Source organism: Octopus bimaculoides, chromosome 8 (genome assembly GCF_001194135.2).
Source record: "Octopus bimaculoides isolate UCB-OBI-ISO-001 chromosome 8, ASM119413v2, whole genome shotgun sequence".
Taxonomy (NCBI): domain Eukaryota; kingdom Metazoa; phylum Mollusca; class Cephalopoda; order Octopoda; family Octopodidae; genus Octopus; species Octopus bimaculoides.
This window is the reverse complement of record NC_068988.1, coordinates 28,477,387-28,487,947: the sequence shown is the minus strand read 5'-3', so window position 1 is coordinate 28,487,947 and position 10,561 is coordinate 28,477,387. Positions and strand designations below refer to the sequence as shown.

Sequence of the window (10,561 nt, the reverse complement as noted above, 5' to 3'; positions counted from 1 at the left end):
ATATATATATATATATAGTTGAGCAGTATATTGCAGGCTATGTATGGCACACAACTGGGCAAGTGCTATTGACAGTTCCGCATTGACAATGGCAGTCAAATATCAAGAGCTGAAGACAAGAAATTTCTAGACCAGTGTTTCTTATTCTTATTGTTATTATCATCTAAGGCAACAAACAGACAGAATCATTAGCACACTGGGTGAAATGCTTAGTGGTATTTCATCTGTCACTATGTTCTGAGTTCAAATTCTGCTGAGGTCGACTTTGCCTTTCATCCTTTCGGGGTTGATAAACTAAGTACCAGTTGTGTACTGGGGTCGATGTAATCAACTTACTCTCTCCCCCAAAATTTCAGGCATATAATCTGTCTAAATGAAGGAACCTGGTGAATAGAGCTTGTCTTTTATTTATTACACGTCAGTATAACGTGTCGCAATACAAAATGTGGTTTTTGCTGTGGGTTACAGTGAAAAAGTTTGAAAAACGTTTGTATAACAAATAATTTGGACACTCCTTAAATACAGAGGTCCCGATGCTTCTACGTAACGATGTGTTTTTACATTGCACACTCGTTAGGGGTAGTTGTTAAGGTTAGGTTTAGTTAAGGTTATAGTTGGTTAAGGTTAGGGTTAGTTTTAGGGTTAGGTTTACGTAGATGCGTCGGGACCTCTGTATTTAAGTAGTACCATAATTTTTGCTGTGGTAATAAATAAAATAAAAATGAATTATTCTATTGAATAATCAGTTTTACATGTGTATAAAGCATGCTTGCTTACTTCAAGTAACTTTTTGATCAAATCAGAACGAGCAAACGTTAATCTTAAATTAGGTTTTACGTTTTGCTGTGTGGTTACGAAGCTCGCTTTGCAAACATATAATTTCGGGTTCAGCCCCACCGCGCGACACCTAGGGAAAGTGTCTTCTACTAAAGCCCCGAGCCGAACAACGTCTTGCGGGTGGATTTGGTAGACAGAAACTTTGAGGAAACTCCTCGTATGTATGTATATGCGTGTCTTTACATCTGTCCCCGCACTGCCCAGCAATCGATGTTGGTTTCTTTACTCAATGTAACTCGGCCGTTCGGCAAAAGCGACTGATAGAATAAGTGTCATCTCATCTCATCTTCGCCCACTTATTTCTAGGCGGGTCGTGGGGGAAGCACGCCTTCAACCGGGCCCTGCCAGAACCAACCATCTCTAATTGATCTGGTTACATCTCAAAGGTAGACCAATTGAGCTCGTGGTCTACCGCTGTATCAATCAGACCTGAAAAATAATTGCTGGGGTCGATTTATTCGACTAAATCTGTCAAGACAGTGCCCCAGCATGGCCACAGGCCAGTGACTGAAACAAGTAAAAGACAAGATAAAGATAAAGACGTAGATAAACTAACCTACCAATCTTTCTTAGAATCTACAAATAAATTAAATCTTTTGTTTGTCCAGCGACGGTCATTTAACAGCCATTTTGTATTACAAATAACAAGCGGCTGTTGGCAGACCATTATTTTACATTGACACTCAGTTAGGAGGAAAATAATTTTGTGTTTGTACAACAGTGAAGTGAAGTGACTTACCTTTGAAGTCTTAATCTGTATGGAGAATCGACAATTTGGGAGATTGTCTTTTACTATATAATTTTAAAAATTAATATGTTTCAGTTTAAGATATTAACCTTTTTTTAAATAAATTCATTGAACGGTGAATATATCTTTACACTTTGTAACAGCGAAATGTAATACAAAATATACTCATACCTTTTATACTGAGCTTGTTTCAGTCATTAGACTGTGGCCATACTGGGGTACCGCCTCGAGGAATTTTAGTCGAACGAATCGACTCCAGTACTTTTTTTTTAAAGCCTGGTACTTATTATATCGTGCTATTTTGTCGAACCACTATGTTACGAAGACGTAAAAACACCAACACCGGTTGTCAAGTGACGGTGGAGGACAACACAAACTCAGACACACACACACACACACACACACACGCGCGCATGACGGGCTTCTTTCAATTTCCCTCTACCAAATTCACTCACAATGCTTTAGTCAGCCCAAGGTTATAATAGCAAACACTTGCTCAAGGTGTCACGCAGTGGGACTGAACCCAGAACCATGTGGTTGGAAAGCAAACGTCTTACCACACAGCGAAGAAAATAGATTAATTTTAATTTTCTTGTTTCTCCTATGAATATTCTTTGCTTTTCCATATTTCGATTTGTTTAAAAATGTAAACATATACGAATGCACACACAGCAAAAACTATTTTAACAAAGGACTATGTGCAATATAATCAGACCATTTATTATTTTGGTTATGCTTTTGTTTTAAACCTATTTCATAAATCGTAAAGATAACAAGCAGTTATGAGTTGGAATGAGACGACAAGGCGCAGCTGTTTGGACGCTAATGATTTGGCATGGCTCACTGAACATTCAGTTCGTTTTAGTGACAGTACTTTTTCGCACTGGAGACAAACACACACACACACAACGCACACAGGCAGGCACGCGCAGAAATATACACATACAGATAGAAAGAGAGAGAGAGAAAAAGAGACAGACTGACAGACAGACAGAAAGAAACAAGCAGACAGACTGACAGAGGGAGTGGGGAAAGAAACATTACACTTTATTAACCGAACAACGTTTGAAGACGGTGAGCAGGCAGAATCCTAAGTAAGCTAGTCAACATGCTTAACAGCCTTTCTTCCGACTTCACATTCTGAGTTCAAATTATTTCAGACTAGAATAAATTCTTTTCTACTCTAGGCACAAGACCCGAAATTTTTTTTGGGGGGGGGGGAGAAGTCGATTAGATCGACCAGTACGCAACTAGTACTTAATTTATCGACCCCGAAAGGATGAAAGGCAAAGTCAACCTCGGCGGAATTTGAACTCAGAACGTAAAGACAACCGAAATACCCCTAAGTATTTCTCCTGGCGTGCTAACGTTTCTGTCAACTCGCCAACTTTAAATTATTTCTTTATTGCCCACGGGGTGGGGGCTAAACATAGAGGGGACAAACAAGGACAGACAAAAGGATTAAGTCGATTACATCGACCTCAGTGCATAATTGGTACTTTTTTAATCGACCCCGAAAGGATGAAAGGCAAAGTTGACCTCGATGGAATTTTAACTCAGAATGTAACGGCAGACAAAATACTGCTAAGCATTTCGCCCAGCGTGCTAACGATTCTGCCAGCTCGCCGCCCTGACTAGAACAAATTCTGATAGAAGATAACAGTACAGAGTTTATTGAGACATCCCAAAATATTTGAAGGGTTACCGCTGAACAATTAGTTTGCTCAATACTAATATTCCTTTCTGAAATGTTTTATTACATTTAAATATAAAATTAAGATTTTTTTCTTTGGAATGGTGGATATTGAAGCAGTTAAAGCTATAAATAATAGCATTGGATAGAAAAAAATCGAAGGCTGCCCGTGGGGCATAAACCCTCATCTCCTGTAAATATGACAGGCGTTCTACCATTGGACCAAAGCAATCCTTCGAATTTATTCATTTTAGAGACTTTATTCTTACCACCAAGAATTGTATGGTGCTGACGTCATAAGAATTTCGAGACTTCGAGAGAATGAGCTACTTTTTTGGAACGATACATCTCGAATCTGGAAGATTATAAATTCTTAAGACGTCAACATTATAATTATTATTTTATTAAACTGCATCGATGTGATGGTTTGTAAACGTGATGAAACTATTCTGTTAAGCATCCAAGTGACGTCCTTTACCGGTTGGCTGCCTCTGTTGTTTAGCATTAGCAGTGACTACAACATGGCTTCTGTCGAGTACGACACGAAAACCGTGGAAAATTTAGAACTTCAAGAGCTGGAGGCAAGTGTCCTTTCTATTTACCAGATTATTATACACTTTCTATGAAGTCTTACTGAACTACTTCAGCAAATGAATCTTTTTCTTATCAGCAGAATCTAATGGCACCTCTTTCACATTGTCATCATGTGTAATCGTTATAAAACAAGTCCTTGTTGATGATTATATTTAGATATATATAACATAAAAGAAAATACTGTTTTGAATATTACTTGTATATTATATTTCTATATTAAATAGCTGTCTTCAATAATGAGTGTTTTCCAATCATTTTCCTCAAATACTTTTTATATTCTAAAATGTTTTAGTAATCGTCGGCGCCTACTTCACATTATAAGCTGGTGTTTTAACATCTGGCAGCTTTTAATGTATTTAATAAAATGTATTGAAACAACTGATTAATAATTTATTGTACACGGAGAAAATGCTGTTAATAATTCAACAATATTTAATTCATAATAACGGTTTCAAATTTTGCCACAAGGGCAGCCATTTGATGGGAGGACGATGAATCGATTACATCGACTCCAGTGATTCACTGGTACTTAATTTATCGACCACGGAAGGATGAAAGACAAAGTCGACCTTGGTGGAATTTGAACTCAGAATGTAGCGGCAGACGAAATATTTAATTCATGATAATAATGTCTGATATTGACTCCGTTCGACACTCCAAATGATCAAAGCCGGTGTAAAATAGTAATGATTATTCTCTGAATAATAATTACTTATTATTTAAGGTTAACGTGAATAGATGCATTATTTTCACTGTTTATTAATAAAAAATGGAGTTTGTTTGGATCAACGATTCACATCGCAACAACTTACACAGACAAGAAATTCCGATTAGTGATTCACATAAACCTATCTTTGTTCTTTCACTCAACATAATGATGTTGAGTGCTTATTTCGCTTCATTGCAATTCACAAAAGTGTGAACCTATAATAATCTCTCTCTCTTGTGTTTGTGTGTGTGTGTGTGTGTGTGTGTGTAAAACCTAGTTCTGTGGCTATTTTCCACTTAAATTTTCCTTTTTAAAACGTATAATTTATTGTTCGTTTCTATTCAGTATTTAAAATCTTTAATGATTTATATTCTTTCTTCAAAATAATTGATTAATGTTGACTTTAACTTAAGAACATGAAGTACTGTTTCTAAATCTAGGACGGTGCTACTGTCACACACACACACACACACACTCGTCCTAGACTGCATCATAAGACTACCCGAATAATTGACATGAAGTCACTCACAAGCACACTTCAACCTTTAAGTTCAATGACGGGCTACATTCTTTCTGAGCTTTTTCTGCCGCTTCGAGAAAGGCCTCCTCTTTTTTGGAGTTGTTTGGTCTGGTTCCACTTTCACTCAATTACTCCCGACTTACTGCCCCCCCCTTCCCGCTCTTCTCACCGTATATATTATGTTAAGCTTACCTCCCCTTTGCCCTGCACTAATAATTTCCCCCAGTATTTTCTTCCTTCCTACCAGATCTCCCTCTCTGGAATTCCCACATGCACGTCTTTTCTGCAGTCTCATAGACTTGCAACAGCTTAAGCAGAAAGTTAATGATATTCTAATCAGTTAAGGAGGGCCTATCATACAAATGGTCACGACTCCTTACTCTTGACCAGACTAAATAAAAAAATAAATAAATGACATGTTCTTTTCAGCTTCACAATAAACATGCCTGATGATTTCATAATAGAATTGAATCTATAAAGTGGAGGCATTTTATTTCTTCATCAAACAAATGTTAAAGCTAGAAGCGTAATTAAAAATATAGAGTTTGAATTTTGACTTTGTACTAGTTTTCAGTAGATTTGAGACAGGTGAGTGAATGGACAGATGTCATCAGGCCAGATCTATATGTTGGCAACCGAGTGGTTTCAGTAGACCAGAAGGTGGTGCTAGACAGTGAAAATATTATATAGATACATAAAATACTAAATACCAGATGAAAGAACATGTATCTAAATGAAAGAAAATTTACTGTATTTGAAAGCATTTTGAAGACATATGTACATATTAGATGCAACATATATTCATCAAAGAATGTTTTTAGTGCATTAGAGCATATAATATGCCTGACTCTGCATAGGGGACCTCGGGTAACTTTTTTTCTCTCGAAAAAGGTGTCTTATATACCATCAAATACAGTAATTATTTTATGGAAATAGATTTGATTAATGACTGAAAGAAAAAAAAATTTCTTTCTTTCTTAAAGGAGACATTTCCATCCTTTTCCCTCCGAGACTTTTTCACTCACTTTTGTACCAATTCCTAATATTTGTCTGCTATCCTAATATATTTGTTTCGTTTCTTACAGTCACCTTGTGGAATTGCTACTCCACAGCTCTACACACGGTTATTAGGAGTCTATCTTCTTAGGAATGATCTGTAAGTTGCATTTTATTTCATAGCATCATTAATCTTTCAACATCCTCCTTTCATACTGGCACAGATTGGACAGTTTGACTGGAGCTGGTGAGCCAGATGACTACACCAAACTTCAGTGTCTGCTTTGGCATAGTTTCCTAATGCCAATCACTTTACAAAGTGCCCTGGGTGCTTTTTATGTGGCACTAGCACTAGTGAGGTCACCAAATAACTCACAAGACAAATACCCTTCATCTGAGAGGTGTGGTAGGAATGTGTTGGGTGATTTTTATGCCAGATGATAAGATGTTAAATTATGGTAGAGAGACAGTAACAGGTATCCTGCTGTTAAGGAGACACCTGGTTTATCCGGTGGGTGGTGAAGGTGTGTGAGGATGTAAGATATAGCAATTTGATTCAAATGCACTTTCCTTTTGTTTTCTTTGTATTTCAGGTGTAATGCCAAGTTTTTATGGAAAAGAATCCCTCCATCAATCAAATCAGTAAGTAAATCTGAGCCACTGAAATTTCTCTTTATTATTTGTAATGGAAGTTTGTCTTGACGTCTCATTAGCGGCAGACCATGGCACTGAAATTCTTCTGTTTTTTTTTTCTGTTTTTCTTTGTTTGTGGAAGTTGTTCAATAGTTTTGAGGAGGACTAATATATATAGAGAGTTAACTTTGTGTGTAGAGAAGGGTTTTGATCTAGTTTAGGAGGATTTTTTATGTCAGTGATATTATGTAAATTGAAAGTTTATTCTCTGGTGGCGAATGTGTTGCATTCATGATTGCAAGATGGTGGTTTCAATACCTAGACGGTGCAGTGTGTTGTGTTCTTGAGCAAAACACTTCATTTCTTATTGCTCCACTTCACTCAGCTGTAAATGGCTAACCCTGTGACTAACTGTCACCCTGTTCAGAGGCAATGTTGGGATATTGGACACTTATGTATCATGGAACCTGGGTAACCAGCCCCTGGGATTCAAGACAATAATGTCTAGGGGTTGACAATGTTATATAAGAAAGCAGCAGGATTCATTTTAAAATCTGACAATTTGCAAGAAAAAATACCCCTGAATTTGATAAAATTTACAGAAATAACTTTTAACTAGGTTCATGGATAATGTTAATATTGTTTAATGGTTTCTATACTTAGGATGAATGTCACCAGGCAGAACACTATGACCTAAGTTTATGCAGCTGATACTTAACTCAAATTTCTGTTGTACTAAGCATGGCTGCAGTCCAAAGACTAAAATTAACTTCTTTCCTAATAGCTATATTGTCTTTCTTATTGATGGTGTATCTTAATGATGTTTATTATTTCTTTTTACCTTCAAGAGTCATCCAGAACTTGGTCATATGTGGTTAGTAGGACAAAAGATGTGGCAGCGAGATTTTCCTGGCATCTATGAAGTTTTAAAGAGAGACTGGCCGGAACATTTGAGAGCCACTATGGATGCTATTTATGGTGATTATAAAAGTTACAGTATTTTGCCAGTGGAATGATAGGATTGGATGCAGCTGTTTGCACAATGACAATTTGGTATGGCTGATTGGACATTCTACCTGTTTTGGCAATGTTACTTTTTGGCACTAAAGGCAAACACACACACACAAATATACACATACTGGTAGAAAGATGGAGAGGGACCGAGAGAGATTACAATTTATTACTTGGACATGATTGACATAAACACATTCACACAGAGAGTAAGGGAGAAAACGGGAGAAGCATTTAAATGTCTAATAAATCTACATAAGATCAGTTATGCCAAATAGGCAGCGTTCAAAACCACTGTGCCAAAATGTCTCATCACCATTTGCCTGCCTGTAATTCTTACAGAATGTGGATTTTTAGCAAATTTGATTCTTTGTTTTAGCACTGAGTTTAGTTAAAGAAGGAGTCTGTGAAGAAGCTTATAAACATTTCATTTGAATTATTAATTAATTAAAAATAAAATATATCATTTTTAATGGTGGAGCTTGAAGCAGTTGAAGCTATAAATAATAGTAAATATTGGGCTAAAACCCCCTTGGATGGATAAAGTTTGAGACTGCCTGTAGGGCTTGAACCCATATCTTTTGTAAAGACAACAGACGTTTTACTATTGATATACTGAGCACATGTCTGTTTGGTACATTTTAGCCTAGTAAATATCTTAGATCCTGCTTTGGTACAATGGTAGATGTAGGTTCAGGTACCACAGACAGCTGTTGACTTTTTCCATCCAAGGGTTTTTATAACCCAATATAGTGAAGGCGCATGGCTTAGTGGTTAGAGTTTGGCTCACAACTGTAAGGTCATGAGTTCGATTCCTGGCAGTGCCTAGTGTCCACAAGCAAGACACTTTATTTCACATTGTTCCAGTCCACTCAGCTGGTAAAAATGAGTTGTACCTGTAATTCAAAGGGGGCCAGCCTTGTCACATTATGTGGAGTGCTCAGCCACTTAATTTCATGAGTAGGCTGTTTCATTGATCAGATCAACTGGAACACTCACCGTTGTGACCAACGGAATGCTATGCCTAACTCAATATTTACATGTTATTTATAGATTTATCTACTTCAAATTCCACTGTTAAAAATGATTTAAGTTTTGATGTTTTAATTAATTAGTAATTCAAATGAAATGCTTATAAACTTTTTCCCAGATTCTTTCCTTACCTAACTTCAGTGCTAAAGCAATCAAGCTTGCTTTACTGAAATGTAAAAAAACCTACATTCATTTTAAATTTAGGAATGTTAGCCAAATAATTAGATAGTATTGCTTTTTCTATTTTCTTTAAACTTTTCTTAATTTGTTTCAAATTTAACTAAAGGCAATGCTCCAGCACGGCCGCAGTCAAATGATTGAATCGAGTAAAAAAATAAAAGAATATCAAATTTTCTTTTTTACAGAAATCACACGTAGAAGAGCAATTAAGTTAGTGTCCAAAGCATATTCTTCGATCAATATCGACACATTTGCAGCTCTTGCTAATGTACCTGTTTCAGAAGTACCGGACGGTAAGTTATATATTTCGATTAGAACAAGATAAATCAGTTTTTCTTCTTTGAAATCTAGCTTCAAATTTTGTAGTTTTCCAATAGCAGAGATGGCTGAGTCAGAGGAAAGCTAGGTTTATTTGGTTTGTGGTATTTGTCAAGAAGCACCCAATACATGATGTAAAGTAGTTGGCATTAAGAAGGATATATAGCCATAGAAACTATCAACTGCTGAAACTAGAGACTCTGGCCTTTCTGAGTTAATTTCAGAGAAGGGTTCGTTTATCCATCTTTTTTTTTTTACCTCTTACTTGTTTCAGTCATCAGATAACGACCATGCTGGGGCATTACCTTGAAAGGCTTGATTGAAATAATTGACCGCCAATACTTCTTTTTTTTAAGTCTGGTATTTATTCTATTAGTCTCTTTTTACATGGCATCAGCATCAGTGCTTTATACATGGCACCAGCGTGGGTGCTTTCTCTGTGTGTGTGTGTGTGTGTACTTTTGTGACGATGGTTGTAAACGAGCATCACCTTCATACAGATGGTGTTTCCAGTTTTCTGCGGGAAACATCTCAATATTTTCCTTGCTTGCAAACAGTTGAGGGTTGGTGACAGGAACAGCATCTAGCCATAGTACATTTGCCTCAGCAAATTTCATCTAACCCATGCAAGCATAGAAAAGTGAGCATTAAATGATGGTGAATATGTTGGAGCCAAGATAACCAACAATAGCCTCTCCCACTTCGAAACCAATTCCTATGTCCTCTGCAAGATCAATATTTACAATACTCGTCCTCGAAAGGTTATGTAATGAGAATTAAATGTGGGCTCTTTTTTTGTGATGTCTGGTTAAGTGTTTTACTTTGTGCTTCTATGTCAAATATTTTTTGTTCCCCCAAATCAGCGTTTCTCAACCAGGGTTCTACAAAAGGTTCCTAGGGGTTCCACGAGAAAGATTGAGATAAACTAATGCTAATTTCATGATCATAATATTACTATGCATGCACAACATATTGGTTATTACAATATTGTAATATACACATCATCCTATCTAATTTATGTTATCAAAAAAATATAACAACCATTGGGGATATATTTAGTGATGTCCGTAATTTATGGAAACCCTATATATGAATGTTCGAAATGAGAAGTAAACAGACAACCAACAACTGATGAAGGGTCTTTCTCTGTGTTTACTTATCCTGTTTTCCATTTCTTTTCTCGTTTGTGTATTGAACTCATTTGTTTACATATTTCATGTTATTTGCACCGTTGTTGACGTCCTGTACTTATATATGCATGTATATATATATATATATATATATATATAT

At 36.4% G+C, this 10,561-nt stretch overlaps 2 protein-coding genes across 5 annotated transcripts in view; one reads left to right on the top strand and one right to left on the bottom strand.

Annotated features, from left to right (window-relative positions):
- The window catches only part of LOC106871351 (RNA-binding region-containing protein 3), a 17,750-nt gene extending 15,974 nt beyond the window's left edge, over nt 1-1,776 (bottom strand). The window contains exon 1 of one of the 4 annotated variants that reach the window (XM_052970010.1): nt 1,757-1,776. The gene's annotated coding sequence lies outside the window, so the exon portion shown is untranslated. Of the gene's footprint in view, nt 1-777; nt 1,341-1,393; nt 1,486-1,756 lie in introns of those variants that run through there. The other 3 variants (XM_014917758.2, XM_014917757.2, XM_014917759.2) reach the window with 3 other exon arrangements.
- Nucleotides 1,777-3,690: 1,914 nt separating this feature from the next.
- The window catches only part of LOC106871352 (COP9 signalosome complex subunit 8), an 11,891-nt gene continuing 5,020 nt past the window's right edge, over nt 3,691-10,561 (top strand). The window contains exons 1-5 of the mRNA XM_014917760.2: nt 3,691-3,859; nt 6,187-6,257; nt 6,691-6,739; nt 7,579-7,708; nt 9,139-9,246. Of these exons, the coding sequence (XP_014773246.1) occupies nt 3,701-3,859; nt 6,187-6,257; nt 6,691-6,739; nt 7,579-7,708; nt 9,139-9,246 (517 nt within the window). The 5' untranslated portion in view covers nt 3,691-3,700. The remainder of the gene's footprint in view (nt 3,860-6,186; nt 6,258-6,690; nt 6,740-7,578; nt 7,709-9,138; nt 9,247-10,561) is intronic.